The following is a 17508-nucleotide window of genomic DNA, read 5'->3' on the forward strand; positions in this document are numbered from 1 at the left end:
GTGGAGGAATAGTGCAGGAGAGGAAGACCCAGGATGAAATGGATTGATACGGAAGCTGGGATAATGAGGGAGGGCGTGTCAGAGTCAGTGAGACCGGCTCAGGACAGGGCAGGCTTCAGAGCTGTTGTACACAGGGTCACTGTGAGTCACAGGTGACTCGACGGCACATCACAACAACAGCAAATACATTTGCTACCAAAGGTAGCTCGCAAAGCTTTCTGACCATGCTGACTGGTCCTGCTCCTTCCTCCACAAAGAGGAGAACTAGGGCTTTGAACCGGTTCTGCCCAGTTCAATTAGAGACACTGAGGCATAGCTGGGACAGACTGGAACTTGCAAAATAGGGTTTCTAGAATAATATCTTGAACAAGGAACCACAGGTCAATATCCTGCCAGTTTACCAGAAAACAAGGACAGCATATATACTGCATAGCAACTGAGTATCTTGACAGGCACTCAAAAATAATGTCTTGCTCAAAGAGGGCAGCCAGATGTGCTGCTCTGACGTGCCTCCCAAGACTCCCTTTCCAATATTTTGATTCACAGCTTTTCTTAAACTGGTTATCATTCCAAACACTCATGATTTTTACAAATTCCAGCCCATCCTTATTTTGGTCCATCAACCATAGTCGACCCAGTTTGAAGTCCTGACCTAAACCATCTGTAGCATTCCAAGAAACCTTCTTTTCTTTAGGGACATAAAACCAGATAGTACTTTGCTATCGTCATTTCTGAAATACAACTGGAAAATAAAATTGAAGTCCAGCTTTCCCTAGAAATAATCCCCACTAGACTAAAGAATCCCCGAATGACTTGAAGTTCCTTTGAACACAGTGGGATTGAGTTAGGATGATATGACTTGCTGTTGCGATGACAGTAACAGCTTGGCTTCAGCGCACCCTGCATTTCCTGCTGCGTCAGGCTCTCTCCTGTGGAAACTCAGAAGCAGGAACAGCCAGCAATCTGCTTTACACGTGGGTGCAGTTGGTGGAGGGCGGGGTGTCGATGCGGCTCTTGTTCTCCTTCGTGTCGTTGAGTGGGGACTGCGTACGCAGGGGACACTTGAACACTTGCTTGTAGGCCTTCCTGAAATTCTCCGAGAGAAAAGCATAGATGATGGGGTTCACGGAGGAGTTGCTGTATGCCAGGCAGTGTGCTGTGATTCTGAAGAGGAACGAGGCGGGGGTCAGGGGGAAGACGCCAAATTCAACCCAGAGGTGGATGACATGGTGCGGCAGCCAGGAAATGCCGAACACCACCACGACCACCAGCACCGTCTGCGCCGTCTGGAGAAGAGAAGACATGGAGAACAGACGTGTCCATTACCACAGAGAAGCCAGCACCCGCCTGAGCTGTCGGGGGCTCTAAGTCCACTCCTACTCAACAAAAGGCCTGCCCAGTCCTGTACCAGCCTCACGACCTCCTGTGCACATGCCCCAGAAGCCACTGCCCCTTGTCATTGAACCAAACCTGTGTTAAATGCTGGCCTTCAGCTGGTGTCTCCTTCATGCCCTGCCATCAAGGTCTCTAAAGAGGACTTTGAGGAGTGTGTGCAAAGCACGCAGACCAGAAGATGTGCATCCTGAGTCATGCAGACAGACAGACAGACAGGTATGTGCGGCACAGAGTCGCCATGCAGTGCAGACATTAGCGTGCTCACTGTCAGCTCAAGGTATAGGCAAAGTGCAAGCAGGGGCACCTTAGAAGAAAAACGTGGTGCTCTTCCAAGAACGCAGGTGCGTGAACCGTGTGGAGGGCAGCTCTGCGCGGACACATGTGGGCTGATAACCAGCTGTAACTAGAGCCAGACTCTCTTCACATCGGGCACTGTGAAATGTGCCAGTAGTGAGGAGGCCCAGCCCCAGAGAGGCACCTCACACACGATTGTTCATGTGTGTCACATACGTTTGTTTCTCCTCTGTGGTTCTTAGGTATTGTCCACTCGGTCCTGACTCACAGCGACCCCATATGAGCAAAAAGAATTACCCCGCAGGGTTTCCATCACTGGGACTGCTTATTGCTAGTGAGCAGTTCTGTTACTTCTCTTACAGCAGCCCCAGCTGAGGTTGGCAGTTCAGACTCACCCACTGGTCTGGGGGCGAAAGCCCTGATGACCTGTTCCAATTAGATTATACCTAGAAACTCTTGGGGCAGCTCTGCTCCAACACATGGCCGCTGAGACAGAAAACAGACTCAAGGACACCCATGATTACCTTTGGATGTAATGCCATTTGAAAATAGGGTTTTCTTTGTCCTGTTAATAAGGATATACAGTGCAGGGTGTGCCCTAAATCTATCCCTGCTGAGTTAAGAAAAGGAAGCCAAAGATTAACCTGGAACCCAAAACAGAGATAGCCATCCTCAAAGCTGAGACTCTGAATGTGGATTTATGGCCTCCGAAATGATGAAATAACTTTGAAGTAACTGTTCTTTGAAGCTCCTGCCTGTTTATGCTTCCATAACAGCAGCTCTGGTTGAGATGCCGATGATGTCAAAGTGGAGATCTGGGCTATTCCCTCACCTCCATGCTCTCAACACACCCCCAGAGAGAAGGAAACCCTGCCTGGTCACCATCCACCACACCCCATCACACCAGCACGCACCCCCCATCACACCAGTGTGCACACCCCTGCCACACACCCCTGTCACACCAGTGTGCACACCAGTTAGAGCAGAACACTGAGGGAATCCCATGTCTTAGCTTTCTAACTTGGTCAGACAAGGAAGCTACTCCAGGCTTCCCTGTTTCTGCTGAGCCATCTCCCGGTTCTCTTGGCCAGGAAGTTCAGGCCTCACACAACCTGCCAGCAAGCGCTGACCCACAGCAACTCTATAAGACAGAGCAGTTGTAAATCTTTAAAGAATCAGATTGTCATATCTTTCTCCAGCTGATTGATTTGAATTATTAGCCTTTCAGTCAGTATCCAGATGGCTGGCCGATCCTTCACAAATGACTCTCAAATCAAAGTGGCATCCACTTCCTAAACAACATGCCTATGGAAACTTATTGAACTTTGATAAGTGACTATAGTTATAGAAAGGCTTCAGGCCTTTTATTCATAGGTCACAATGAGTTGCAATCAACAAAAACAGCGACAACTCAAACTCACTGCTGTCAAGAAAATTCCAGCGCACAGTGACACTAGGACTGGGTAGTCACACCTCCAAATTCTCAAGCCTGTAAGCCTTCCCGGAAGCTGACTGCCTCTTCTTTCTCCTGTGGGTCAGCTGGTGGGTTTAAATAGCAGGTCTCTGGTCACAAATCTAGCACTTTACCCCTGCCACTGGGAGCTTCAATGTTCACTAAACCAGGGTTTATTCAAGAAGTGAGTACTTCCACCACCTTGGTCAAAGGTTAAGCACCACGGAGCCTCTCCCTTTTCTCGGAATCAGTCTCAGCTGTAATATTTTAAACAGTGTGGCTGGATATGTGGATGGAGGAGCCGCCAATAGCAGTGTTCTCTTCCCGCACTCCCCGAACATGTCAACAAGCAGGAAAGTGTGGCACAGCCTTCCTGGGACCTTCTACCCCAGGGCTGAGGTGGAAGGGTGATATTTCCCCTTCCTTGCAGAAGTATTTTCACTGAAAATAGACAAAAGGCAAGGACAGAGAGATGGGAGAAAATGAAGTCTTGGCTGTTGAGTTCCATGAGGTTGATGCCGGCTTGTAGAAACCCTATACAACAGAACAGCAGGGCCCCACAGAGCTTTCCAGGATGTGATCTTAAAAATGGTGTCAGCATCCATAATTTTTGACTCATGTACTTATAACTTGTTAGTTAAATTTGTGTCTTCTAGGTTGCAAACCCCCCATGATACATATTCAAGGATATGAACATGTACGGCTAAGCACAATTAATAACAGTGCATCTAAATTCCAAAATAAATCTCCATAATAGTCTATGTGTTTCCTACTGCCAAAGGGGCCCTTTAGAGTAGTGAGAGAAGATCTTCACCCTGAAACCCACAACGTCCCTTTTCAGCAGGAAGTAGCTAAGAGAATACGCCATCCCCTTTTCCTTATGAATCAGGGTGAAGTCTCTGTCAGGGAGGAGTGATAGGGAATGGCAAAGGACACACTGACAAAGGAGATTAATCAGAACTGACTTTGACAAGCACTGTGGCAATTGGACAATTAAAACAGACATTCAGATGGCGGGGGAAGAAGAACAAACTGGGGAGGAGGGTAGAGAAAATGGTGCAGCAGTGAAGGAGTGAAGACCCAAAATCCCTGTAAATGTTCATTAAAATTAATAAAATTTAATAATAAAAAATAAATATAACCATTTCAATTAAAAAAATGGTGTCAGCAAAGAATAGTGATTGCATCACAGGCTGTTAAAAGAGTCAACAAATCTTAAAGAAGTGCAGTGAGAATGCTCCTTAGAATCACGGACGGTGAGACTTCATTCTTCATGCTTTAGGCGTGTGTTTGAAGGGACCAATCTCTCAAAAAAGGGCATTGGGTTTGGAAAAGCGAAGGGTCAGATAAAGTCACACAGTGATTCCAACAATGGACAGCAGGGATTGTGGGGTGGGGCAGGGCACTCTCTTCAGGTCACCCAGTAAGGCAGCATCTAACGATGGCAGCATGCTTGGAACCTTTCCTCTGAGGAGCCCTGCCGGGTCCAAACTATCAAACTTCTGGTAAGTCGTCCAGCACTGAACCAACAGCACAGGGGGAGATTTTTTTTCTTGTGCCCTCACTCCAGAGGAAGGACAGGAGGAAGGAACACAAGTTCACGACAGGAAATCACTGCTCCACCACAAATTCCTCTGCTGGAAATGCGGGCTTCATACACTCACAAACATTTATGGGGAGACGTCACTCTCTAGATCCAACACATTCACCACCGCAACACTTCCCACACAGTGAGAGGGCATTTGGGATGACTGACCGCCCTTCCCACCCCGGTGGGATCCCACCCTCACAGAACACAGCATCTTAAAGTAAGCAGTGCACCACCTTGTGAGAGGTTAAGAAGTAAGGTCAGAAGTAGAACAAAAATAGAAGAAGAAGCAAGGAGAGTCCTTCCAGGTGTGGACGAAGCCCACGGTCAGGATGGGCACAGATGCGGCAGCTGGAATGGGCAGGTGCACGAATTCCAGCAGGTCCACCCTTCTCCTCACCTGCACCAGAAGCCAGCACTCCAGAGCCTGGATTCCTCATCTGAACAGAGGATAAGCCAAAACCCAAACTCACTGCCCTCAGGTCGATTCTAACTCCTGGGGACCATCAATGAGTTTCTATGGCTGTTATCTTTACGCAAGAAGACTGGCCAACCTCTTCTCCCAGATCAACTGGTGAATTCGGATTTGGATGGAAGCACATTCCCCACTATGCCATCGGATGAAGTGTCCCCAGTGTGTGCCTACCTGTCTGGAGCACTAAGAATGGCTTGGCCCTAAAGCCTGGTGGCAGATTCCTACATGGAGATCAAATTACATATTAAAGCCGCTTAGCACAGGGCACAGCAGCAAACAAAGCATTTGCTTGCGTGTATTGAGGGAGTGTCTGCTATCAATGCATTTACTCTATTAGCTTAGGAGAAATTCCATTCTGAGATGATTTAATCAAAACAATCTAGATATAATTACACCCACAAAATAGAAAAGAAAACACCATCTTCTCTTTCAAAGACAGTAAGAATATTTCTCTATTAAAAAAATACCCTTTGGATATTTGGTTCATTGCTTTTTTGGGAATATTTTCCACTAAATATAAAAAGCTTAGGGTAGAAATGAACTCTAGTAGCTTGTTAAGAATATTTGTGGTTTATCCTGATTCATAAAGCAGAAGGCAGGGAGTCGTGGCCATGTTGGGTTTTCCATGGTCATGTTTGTCATTGTGTACGTTTCCTGATTAATTCAACATTTATCGTTCTATTTTCCATACTTCTGTCCATTCTCTCTCTCATGGACAAGAGTCAGGTTGTTTTCTGTGTTGAGGTGAGGCTGGGTTCCAACCTATAACAAAAGCAAGTGATTGACTGCTGACACAATCAACCCTGCCCCTCAGGGGTGTCACCACCTCAGAACCAACCCCCAGCAGTGGGTTTGGTCAGTTGGTTTCCTGGGTGGTGCAAATGGTGAGCATGTTTAGGTACTAACCGAAAGTTTGGAGATTCAAATCCACCCATGTCCACCTTGGAAGAAAAGTCTACGGTCAAAAGACCAGTCACTGAAAACCCCACGGGGCACAGTTTCCTCTGACACATGAGTCAGAGTCGTATCAGCTCAGTGAATGACCACTGGTTGTTCCTGTTGGGGCGGTGTGTGCTGGTGAAGAGGACTGAACACATCAGAGTTCCAGAAGGACAGCAAACGTGTCTTAGAGGCAGTGCAGCCGGAGGGCTCGTCAGTGAGAGACTGGGAACTGGGCCCATAGTGCAGCCGGAGGGCTTGTCAGTGAGAGGCTGGGAACTGGGTCCATGCCCATAACTACAGACCACCCTCCTCTCCCTCACACTCTGCAAACAGTGCTCACAACAGTGCCACTTCTCCTCTCCTTGTACCTTTCAACCAGAACAATACTGTTCTGGGAACCATTAAAGGACCTGCCTTTGTGGGAAGCCCCTGCCAACTGTAGCCCCCCCTCACACTTTGCCACCCTGCCTCAATTTCCCATGTGGAGGCCTGTCAAAACAGTGCTTGAACTCTGAACTCATTGGTCTCAAGTCTGTCACTTAGAAGCGAGGATAGTGAGAAACATACTTTGGACATGCTATCAGGAGGGATGCATCCCTGGGAAAGAGTATTTTGCTTGGTCAAATGCAGGCTCAGCGAGAAAGAGACCCTCAGTGGGAGGCATTGACTCAGTGGTTCAAAGGTGGGTTTAAGGCAGCAATGACAGCAAAGACAGAGCAGGAGCGGACGGTGCTCATTCTGCTGGACGGGGTTGGGGTCACCATGAGCCGGAACCTGCCGGAAGATACCTAACAACATTAAGTGCAACCATCGCCACACTGCAGTTCATAAGTTCCCTGCAAACAAGGTGGCGATTATCAAAAGAGACTGAGCACCTGCTTGTGAGGTCCGAGGGTGTGAGACAGGAGAGAAGGCTCCCGCTCTCCCTCCAGATCCTGATTCCAAAATGTCCTTATGTGGGAAGAAGGAGGAAAGCTGTGTCTTCCAGTCCATGCTTTTTCAATGTTCTCCAGCGGCACAGCACATTCAGAGCCATCATTCTAAAATGCTGTGGGCTTATTCCTATCCACAGACCCTATCAAAGAGGAGAACCATCCCACGGGGTTCTGCTCTCCTGAAGATCAACAGACCCAGTGGAGGGTCACTTCAGAACCAGACTGAATGCAGCGAGTATTTATGTAGATGTATACATAGGGTCACATGCGACTCACACCACCTAACAACAATATACATACACAGATTTGGATACTTAAATATAGATACAGGTAAACAAGTAGTTGCTTATCTAAGCATTGATCTTTAGATCTTATGGACCCAAAAAAGCTTTTATAACCATTTCTCACAAAATTTTTTTGTATACCTTTGACTACTTTCTTCTTCTCAGAGAATTTTTACAGTTTCTCTTCAACATTTTTGCAGATATAGAGAATAAATCTAGCCCTGGCCGGAGGTAAGATCCAGGAGTGATTAAAGACATATGGCTTCCCGCCTTCGGGTAAACATCAAGTCTTCTCAATCAAAGACAAGTACATGTCTCTCCTCCATTGGAGGAGAGAACGAGGGCCCTCCTGGCCCTTCTGACCCTCCTCATTAGAGGACACTATCTGATTTACATGCCTCTTGTTGTTATTCTTGTTATATGCTGTCAAGTTGCTTGTGACTCATAGCAACCCTACGTACAATAGCTCTGAACCCTGCTCTATTCTGTGCCAAACTTATTGTCTCTGACACACCTACCCCCAGTACCCCAGTCACTGAATCAATTCATCTCATCCAGGGTCTTCCTCTCTTGTGCTGCCCCTTCAACCTCCCAAGAATGATGTCCCTCTCCAAGGACTGGTCACTTCTTGCAATATGCCCCAAAAATGTCAGACAAAGCTTCAGAATCCTTACCTCCAAGGAGCAATCTCATTTCACCTTCTCCAGAAAGAATCTGTTTGTTCTCCTATAATGCTCTTCTCCAGGACCACAGCTCAAAGGCATTAATTCTCCTATCTTGCCCAGTCATTGTCCTGCTTTCTGACTCTTAGCAAGTAATTGCGAAGACCATGGCCTGGATCAGGCTCACCTTAGTCTCCACACTGACATCATTGTTCTTCAATACTCTGAGAGGTCCCTGACAGCAGACTTTCCCAGTGAAACTCATCTCTTAAGTTCCTGGCTGCTGGTACCAAGAGTGTTGATTGTGGAGCAAGCAACCTGAACTGTCATCAATCTCAATTTCTTCACGGTCTATCATGCTGCTAATCAGCCCAGTCAGTGATGAGAATCTTTGTTTGCTTGATGTTGAGCTTCAATCTATATTGAAGGCTGCAGTCCTTGATCTTCTACAGCAAATGCTTCAGGTCCTCCTCAGTTTCAGCAAGCAGGGTTATGTCCTCTGCATAACGCAGGTTGTTGATGAGTCTTCCTCTAATCCTGATGCCACACTTCTCCTCATACAGCCCACACTCCTGGATGATCTGTTCTGCATATACATTGAAAAGGTATGGAGATAGGACACATCCCTGGCGTACACCCAACTCAATTTTAAACCATGCAGTATTTCTTTGTTCTGATGACTGTCTCCTGGCCCAAGTATTGGTTTTGCATAAACACAATCAAGTGTTCTAGGATTCCCATTCAGAGTCAGCCAAAGTTTGTTGTGATCCATACAGTCAAATGCCTTTGCAAAATCAATGAAACAAAGATAGACATCCCTCTTGTATTCTCGCTTTCTGCCAAGATCCATCTAACATTGGCTATAATATCCCTACTACCACGAGCTCTTCTAAACCCAGCCTGCACATCTGGCAGTCCTCTGCTGATGTGCTGTTCCAGTGATTTTTGGATAATCACAGCAGAATCTTGCTTGCATGTGATACTGATACTGTTCAATAATTTCCACACTCTCCCAGGTCACCTTTCTTTGGAATGGGAACAAACATGAATCTCTTTCAGTCAGCTGGCTTACTCAATGACATCGCTCCAGTTCAACTTTGAACCCCAAGATGCTGTCCAATCTTTATCTTCTAGATAGGATTGTCTGAGGGGCAGCTGTCAGCAAGTCTTTATTGGCCTTGATGACGCCTGGATGAGAAGTGCGTCTCAGAGTGAACAATGAGAAGCAGATCAGAAACACTAGGAACTCAGTATAAAGCGGTCACTGAAAAATGGGCAAACACAGGCTTCTGGAAGCTTCTGCCCATGCAGCCCTCCTCCCCATGCCAGCACTTAGAGGGATGCGGACGGTTCACAGAAAACCTGCATCCCGGTGGATTCCCGTAAGAAAGGCCTGGGAAAGAAGCTGTAAGATAGTTCAGTTACATCTACGGTGGAGTTTCTTCTGAGGCCATTATCCTAAAAACTGAGTGATTATTTCTCTAATCCAAGTGCAATTTGCACTGCAAAGAATGTCTTAATATGTGTGTTTTTATACCTAACGAGCCCTGATGGTGAGAAGTCAGTGTCTGAGGACCAACCACAAGGACCAGTGTGAGCTTACCAGCCACTCAGGAGAAAGATGAGACAATCCACCTCCAGAAAGATGTACAGTCGGAAAGCTTGTGGGACCCCTCCTCTGTCCTACACCCCGTGGCAGTGGACTTGACTTGAGCTTAACCAAATGTCCATCAGTGACTTCCATTGACCATAGAAATGGATGTGTTTTAGCCACATTCTTGTGTATGAATTAGAGCTTCAGGTTCGTTCTAGCCCAACCCTTTGCTGAGAATTTGCGTTTCCACCCCAGGCGGACTGTTAACAAGCTCCCCAGGAGGACACATGAGAATCACCTGGGGATGTGTGGAGACCACCTGCAGAGCTTGTTAATGCTCAGGTTCTGACTGTCAGTCCTGGTGGAGATGCGAATCGTCAGCCAGGGTTTGAGGCCCGACTTACTGGCTGAAGCTCTGGTATGAATAAGAAAAATCAGGAAAAGTCCTTTTTTCAAAGATTTCTTAAAGCAGATATGGTTATCTGAGCTATAATTTCTAAAATCATGTATGTGGTAGATCATAATAAATGTTTAGAAGGAAAACCAAGATATTTTCAGATTTTATTACTAACATAGGTGGGTAAAAATATCTGGTTATAATCTCCTCCATAATCATATTGCCCAATAATCACATTCTACTTTCTATAATCAGAAATTATATCAATATTATCAAATAAGAACTCAATAGACCTGCCCTGAGAAATGAAGGGAATATCAATAACCTGGGGCTTTTAACATCAATCAGATACTCACTGGAGTCACAATTCATTTTTTAGGAAAAATAATAAGACAGGGGTAATATCTCCTTCAAACTCCCTCCAAGTCAGCCCTTCCATCCCTTTGGTTGATGGTGTCAACGCCCAGCCTACAACCCAGGAGCCTCTCCTCGGGCAGTCTGCTTGCTTCACTCTGCAGCCTTGGAGACCTTGTCCAGGTGGCTGTGCACCGACTGACACTGCAGCCCTGGGCTTGGGCTTTGTGTCCCAGGACTCACAGAGTCTAAATGGAAGAGATAAGGACACTACCGTGTCTGCACTTGAGGATCTAGGGAGAGATGACAACAAGTTTCTCTTAAAGAAAACAAAACCAAAACCTTTCAGGCTCAGAGAGAGAAGGTGAGTGTAACATGGAAAGCCTGCAAGCTTCCAGCAGGCGCTCGGCCTCAGTCTCCCTAGAACGGACTTCTAACTGGGTTCAGAAGCCAAAATAAATATGTGTATCTGCCCCATGCCACTCCCACATCAAGCCCCTGTGATTCCTCACTGTCCCCGCCCCCCCGCCCCATCACTGCCCTAACAGGAAGAGCTTTATTTCTGGCATCTGTTTGACGGAACCTAGGTTTCCCAGACACTGGACAGACATGAGGACAACTGAGAATAAAGACAACAAAAATACACTTTAGAGAGCCACATGCAGGTGCCAATTACCTTCTTCTTCGAGGCTTCTGACTTCTTTGACATGTTCTTCAGCTTTTTATGCAAATGGTTAAGAACCTGAAAGACACAAAAGAATAAAGAGATTTATCTTCATTCTGGTCTTGTATCATCTCTTTGGCAATGACCATGCCTGGAATCCCAAGGTGTAATCCCTCATCGAGCAAAAAAAAATCATACTATCAGGTGATACCACTACCTGTGAAATTACTAAAATGAACAGTAAGAGTAAACAGGAATCGCCAGATGCACCCACTTTCCAGTAGTTCAGAGTATGAAAGACAAGTGAAAATGCAGAAAGTGCTGGAACGTGAACCTGATTTTTCTCCAGGAAAATCTCATGACTATCCCCCGTCACATTTCCACTATGTGTCAGACACCGGGACATCCGAACCCTGCTGTTGGGGGCCAACAAGTCCACTTCAACTCACAGAGATCCCTTGTGGCAGAGAACTTCCCACAGGGTTTCCCGGCTGTCGTCTTTGGGAAGCAGAACGCCAGGTCTTTATCCCGTTGAACTAATGAGTGGATTCCAGCCTTTTTGTTGGCACTTAACCGTCCTGCCAACAGAGTTCCTCATAAAGACCAAACTCACACTCCTCGCCTTTGAGCTGAGCCAACGCCATGGGCCTTCTGGAGCTGTAGGTCACACGGGGTCTTTCTCTCAGAGCTGCTGGTGGATTCACACTTGCAGAGAAGCATATCCTTTCAGTTGGCAGCACAACCCCCACAGACTACATCACCGGAGGTCCCCGTCGAGCTCTGATCCTATTTGCCTTCAAGAATTTCATCATCCAACAAGAAAATGAAGCAAATAAACACAGACGATAGAACCAGATTACTCACAAGGCAAAACTCCCCAAAAGACCCCAAACCCATTGTTCCCAAGTTGATTTCAACTCACGGAGACCCTCCATCCTGTTTCCGAGGTTATGAATCTTCCTAGTGCTGGTTGTTGTTTCACACTATAGGAACTAACCCACAGCTGACCCTCCAACGGGCTTCAGAGAAAAGGACAGAAGGAGACTGCCCATCTTTTTCCTGTGAAGCAGCTGGATTTGAACCACATGCCTTCAGATTGGTGGTGCAGCCTCTTACCACTAGGCCAGCAGAGCTCCCTAGTCTACCAGATCATCCTTCTCCCTTGAAGGGCTGGTGAGTTCTAATTGCAGAGCTTTCAAACAGCCCAACATGTGGGGTGCTAAGGCACCCAGTGAGGCTAAATTACACCCAAACTCCCCTTCCAGGCATCCCATCTGTTTTCCCAGTCGTCTCCATTTCTAAACTCCACATAGGAAATCATCCCACCAGACACATTCTTTTCTCATTCAGACTTTTCCTAATGTGCTATGCATGCTGGAATTTCAGTATCTCAAGGAGAAAACCAGTTAGTAGTACTTGCAATTAGTGTTCCCCTTCAGCAAATGTCCTTGAAGATACACTGGTTTCCAATTAAAGCAGCTATTGTTGTCTTCTGCCACCAGCAGCAACTCAGGGAAGGGCCCTGCAAACCTGCCCATTCAGGAACTTCCAACACAAGCTTGCTCTCTCTCAGAGCACTAGAGCTGCAGAGCTTGGACTTAGTGTTGCTCACAAGCATCATTCAAGACAAAATCCAAGACAACGAGCCCTGGACAAGGATGAGGCTTGGTGGCCCATACAGATCTCTGAGCTGTGAATCTCAAAGAACCTCAAGGCAAGTTCCAGCACTTGCCTTCCTCCAGCGCTGGGTTTGGAAGACCATTTAATCACACAAAATCTTTGCAGAGGCTGGGTCTCCTCCATCAGCCCTGTCTGTCAGGTGCAGCCATGGAAGCGACCTAGCACTCCCTAACTGGGGAGACAGACTACTTCCCTCTTCTACAAGCCCCAGGCTGGGTAGGTAGCCACCTTGGTGGTGTGAGTCTGCCAATTCCCTGCCCACTAAGATCCTTCTTTCTTAAAGTGATTCAGCATCGTCAACAAGGCAAAGGTCTACCTGCACGCAGCGGGAGCACAGAGGTGACTCTCAACATATTAACCTCTGGTCACCTTCCTCTTTTATCAGCAGAAACCAGGGCACTGGAAGGTGAAAATAGGGTGAGTGCCAAAAGAAGCCTCAACAGGAGCAGGAGAGCGCAGCAAATGAAGAGATGGGAGATAGGGCCCTGCTTGGACGGGGAAACCTGGTAAGATGCACTAGGGAGCTCTTCCCAGCAGGAGACCACAAAAGACACTGGCCAACTGAACAACAGAGCAAGAGGGAAGAAGAGAGAAGAGGCAGCAGGATGCAGGGAGGAGAGGGACAGGTGGTGATGAGACAGCATAAAAAGTTTAAAGGTCAACAACCTTTTCATTCCACTTCAAGGTCCATTCATTCCTTTGTGAATTAATTTGGGTCTCTAAACAGAAACATCAGAAGACCGACAGGTGTCAAGTGTGGTTCAATGGCCACTGAAGGAAGTAAGGGCTCAAGGAAGCCCGCTCAGCTCGGTTTCTCTTCTGGAGCTTGTACTCTAAACACATGTGGCTGTATGATGCCAAGGTCTCGTCACTAGATGAGGAAGGATGGAGGCATCATGACCAGATCAGATTTCTCCAGAAGATAATGACGGCTCGCTGGTGACATGGCCATGAGGCCAGACGTTCCAGAGGGTGTGGAAAGACAGCCACTCAGGCCCCTCCCACTGGGTCCAACGCTGTCTCGGTACATGGAGACATTGGTGGATTATCAAGATATAATCTCCCAAGTGGGGTCCAAACCATAGTCCCTCCTAAGGAGAGGGTGGCATAGTTACAGAGTAACTGTAGGTCCTCAAAGGAGGCACAGCCCATGGGTTCTAGTCTTCAGAGGAGGTGATCAAGAGAAAAGAAACCAGAAAGAACAATTTCATTAGATATGTAAAATTTTGGAAGCACCAGGCCTCTCCAGCGTTCTCCCTGTGTGCATTATGGATTGAATTGTGTCCTCCCCAGAATACGTGTTGTAAACCTTCCTATGCCTATGGCCTTAATCCCATGTGAAAACTGGTTTTCCATGTTTTGTTAATAACACAGGACTGGCATAGGCTGTGTGTTAATTTAATCTCTTTTCAGATATGAAGGAAGGTAAACAAGCAAGAAGCAGCAGGAGCTGAGGAAGAGAGAAGACAGGCCAGCTTGGGCCTCACCCAGGACAGATGCTCAGCAGACAAGAATGGCAGAGGGGGGTGTCTTCCACTCGGACTGCCGCATCATCCTAAACAGTGCGGAAACACACTTGTGTTGCTAGAACCAGCCCCCACAGCGACAGTGCCGGACAGAACCATCCCAGGGTGTCCAAGACTACGAATCACCTGGAAGCCGACCGCCTCCTCGTCCTACTGTGCGCAGCTGCTGGTTTAAACCATTTTGGTTAGCAGCTGAATGCTTTAACGACTGGACCACCAGCACTCCGAGAGGTTAGCATTGACTGACAGCAGTGAGTTTGGTGCTCGGAGAGCCATCAACTTGGGGTAGTCCTGTCAGAGCAACACGAGGTCACCAAGACGCTGTGCGGAGTATGAATGTGTGACACAAAACAAAGCCCCCTCCCCCCCCCATCCCAAGTGCCTCTCCAGCATCTGTGACTTCCCACCTTGGCTGTAGACCTGGACCTCAGGAAAAGCACCAGTCCTGACCCCAGCAGACCTGGACCACCAGGAATCCGCCAGTCTCAAGCCCAACACTCAGGTGACAACAATATCCTTACCAGGGAAGCAATGCTTAATGATTAAACCAAATTAAAGCAACTTGAAGGGACTTATCACCACTTAAGAGCTCTGGTGGTGCAGTGTGAACAAAAGGTTGGCTGTTCCAATCCACCAGCTGCTCGTGGGAGAAAGAAGGCAAACTCAGAAGCCTCGTTGAGAGACTTTGTGGGTGAGAATCAGCTCAAAGGCCATGGATTTCCTGCTATCCACTTAGGCCCGGAGTGAGTTTCCAGGTATGACCTAGACTTTCAATGATTACTCCAGTTTTACTTAGATTAAAGCATAACTATGTCAAAAATCTAGTCCCCGCCGGGCGTGGTGGCGCGCGCCTGTAGTCCCAGCTACTCGGGAGGCTGAGGCTGGAGAATAAATTTTAAGAACTAAAAAAAAAAAAAAAAAAAATCTAGTCCCCAAACTGTAGCACTAACGGTTTTCACAACCTCGCGGCCTCCTCACTGGCGTCCTGTTCATTCAGAAGACTTCTGGAATCCCAGAGAATCTGATTGTGCTCAGGTGAAACCTGTACTTAGACTAGGGAGTAGTCATGAAAACAGAGCAAGGAAACACTACCAGGTTCAAAAATCAGGAAACGAGTATGTCAGAGACGCACCCTACATCCACATCTCTTTAATCTATATGTGAAACAGATCATTCAGGAGGCTGGGCTCTATGAGGAGGAATGCGGCACCAGGGTTGGAGGAAGACTCATCCTTGTTATGTAGATGACATAACCTTGCTTGCCAAAACTGAGGAGGACCTGAAGCGCTTGCTGCAGAGGATCAAGGACTGTAGTCTTTAACATGCATTAAAGCTCAACATTCTCACCACTGGGCCAGTTGGCAGCACCGTGATGGATGGAGAAGAGACTGATATTGTTAACAATTTCAGTTTGCTTGATTCTATGATCAACACTCTTGGCACCAGCAGTCAGGAATCAAAATACAAATTGCATTAGGAAAATCTGCTCTCAGGCACCTCTCCCAAGTGCTCAAGAGCAACGCAGTCAGTCTAAAGACTAAGATGAGCCTTATCAAGGTTTGTCTTCGCAATTACTTGCTATACATCAGAGAGCTGGATGATGAGTAAGGTTGACAGGAGAAGAATCCATGTCTTTGAACGGTGATGTGTGATGAATACACCATGAACCGCCAAGAGACTAAACAGGTCTGTCTTGAAGAGGATGAAACCAAGTTGCTTCTTGGAGGTAAGGATTTTTTTTTTTTTGGTACCACCTTCAGACGCGCCCAGCCTTTCCAAGAGGGCTCGGTGGGAAAGCTCCCACCTTCTGCTTCCCACCTTCATGGACACTGTGGTCAGGACGCGGAGCAGCCAGGCTGGGTTACACCTGAGTGTGTCAGGTTGAACTGTGCACATGCAGCCCACAGCCCTGCCCCGCCCAGCAGAGCCTCTGCGGCCCAGAGCGCAAACCCTGAAGCCTGGCCGCAGGGAGCGCACAGCTCGGCGCCTCCCTCAAGCCCGCCCTGCAGTCCCCCGCCCCTCATTTCTCCGCCGGCGATCTGGGGCTGCGAATTACAAGGCAGAGGCAGCTTTCCATTGGTTAAGGGGGGGGGGGGCTCTGGAGGCTGCCACGGCTGCGAAGAGCAGGGACACAGGGGGTGGGGGAGGTGACCCTTCTCTAGGGACTATTGTCGCCAGACTTCCTCAAACTCCCGCCTCCAAATAACTTTCCAGGGCGGCCTGTCCCACTGAAACTCCGCAGAGGCCAGGCCAGGCCGAGGGGAGCGGCCCTCCCCGCCCCGCCGCGCGCCCACCTTGGCGTAGCAGAAGCAGATGAGCAGCAGAGGCAGCAGGTAGCCGACGACAAAGGTACACACCACGTAGGCCTTCTTGTGGCGCGGGTTGGGCCACTGCTCCCAGCAGAAGGTCTCGTTGTGGGCGCCGCGGTGGAAGAGGCCCTGGTGGTAGGCCACGGGTGAGGCCATGGCGATGGACAGTGCCCAGATGACCGCGACGCCCAGCAGCGCGTTGCGGGACACCCGCAGGGACGAGGAGCGGCGCGCGTGCACGATGGCCACGTAGCGGTCCACCGACATCGCCGCCAGGGTGAAGATGCTGACGAGCATGGAGACGGTGAAGAAGTAGTGCGTGAACTTGCAGATGAAGGCGCCCAGCACCCAGGTGGGCAGCGCGTAGACCGTGGCCTGGAAGGGGATGCAGAAGAGCAGGTAGGCCAGGTCGGCGATGCTCAGGTTGAGGATGAACAGGTTGGTGGTGCTGCGCGGCTTGCCCGGCTTGCTGCGCGCCAGCACGGTGATCACCAGGCTGTTGCCCAGCACGCCCAGCGCGAAGATGAGCCCGAACACCACCAGCGTGGCCAGGTTCTCCACGCCAATGCCCAGCAGGGGCCGCGGCTCGGGGTCGCCTGGCTCCAGACCGCTCGCGTTGCCCTCGCTGCCATTCTCAGCCGCCAGCTCCATGGCTTGGCGCGGGCGAGGGACTTCGGAGCCAGCCGCGTGTCCCCAGCTGGAGCGGCCCTCGGGGCGCACGACACGAAGGCGCCCAAGCCTCGTGACCCAGGCTGCTGCACGGCCACCTGCGGGCTGGCGAGGACAGGCGGCAGTGGGTCCCGGGAATGCTGGCGACCCGCCCTCTGAGCTGCGACAAGGGACGCGCGGCTGTCGCCGGACCTTCCCGCCTCAGCGCTCTGCTCTGCGGGCGGCAGCGCGGGCGTGGGGAGTGGCCATAGCCACACCTGTTGCTCGGTGAGCCGGGCTTCCTCGTC

At 48.8% G+C, this 17508-nt stretch overlaps 1 protein-coding gene across 1 annotated transcript; it reads right to left on the minus strand.

Annotated features, from left to right (window-relative positions):
* Positions 1 to 968: 968 nt before the first annotated feature.
* GALR1 (galanin receptor 1) lies at positions 969 to 17203 on the minus strand. Its single transcript, XM_006897231.1, has 3 exons — positions 16538 to 17203; positions 11050 to 11115; positions 969 to 1286 (listed from the first exon to the last, which is right to left on the minus strand). Exons 1-3 carry the CDS (start codon positions 17201 to 17203, stop codon positions 969 to 971), a joined length of 1050 nt encoding a protein of 349 aa, XP_006897293.1.
* Positions 17204 to 17508: the final 305 nt, after the last annotated feature.

This window comes from Elephantulus edwardii, unplaced genomic scaffold (assembly GCF_000299155.1).
Source record: "Elephantulus edwardii isolate Elephantulus edwardi_28Jun2011 unplaced genomic scaffold, EleEdw1.0 scaffold00207, whole genome shotgun sequence".
NCBI lineage: Eukaryota > Metazoa > Chordata > Mammalia > Macroscelidea > Macroscelididae > Elephantulus > Elephantulus edwardii.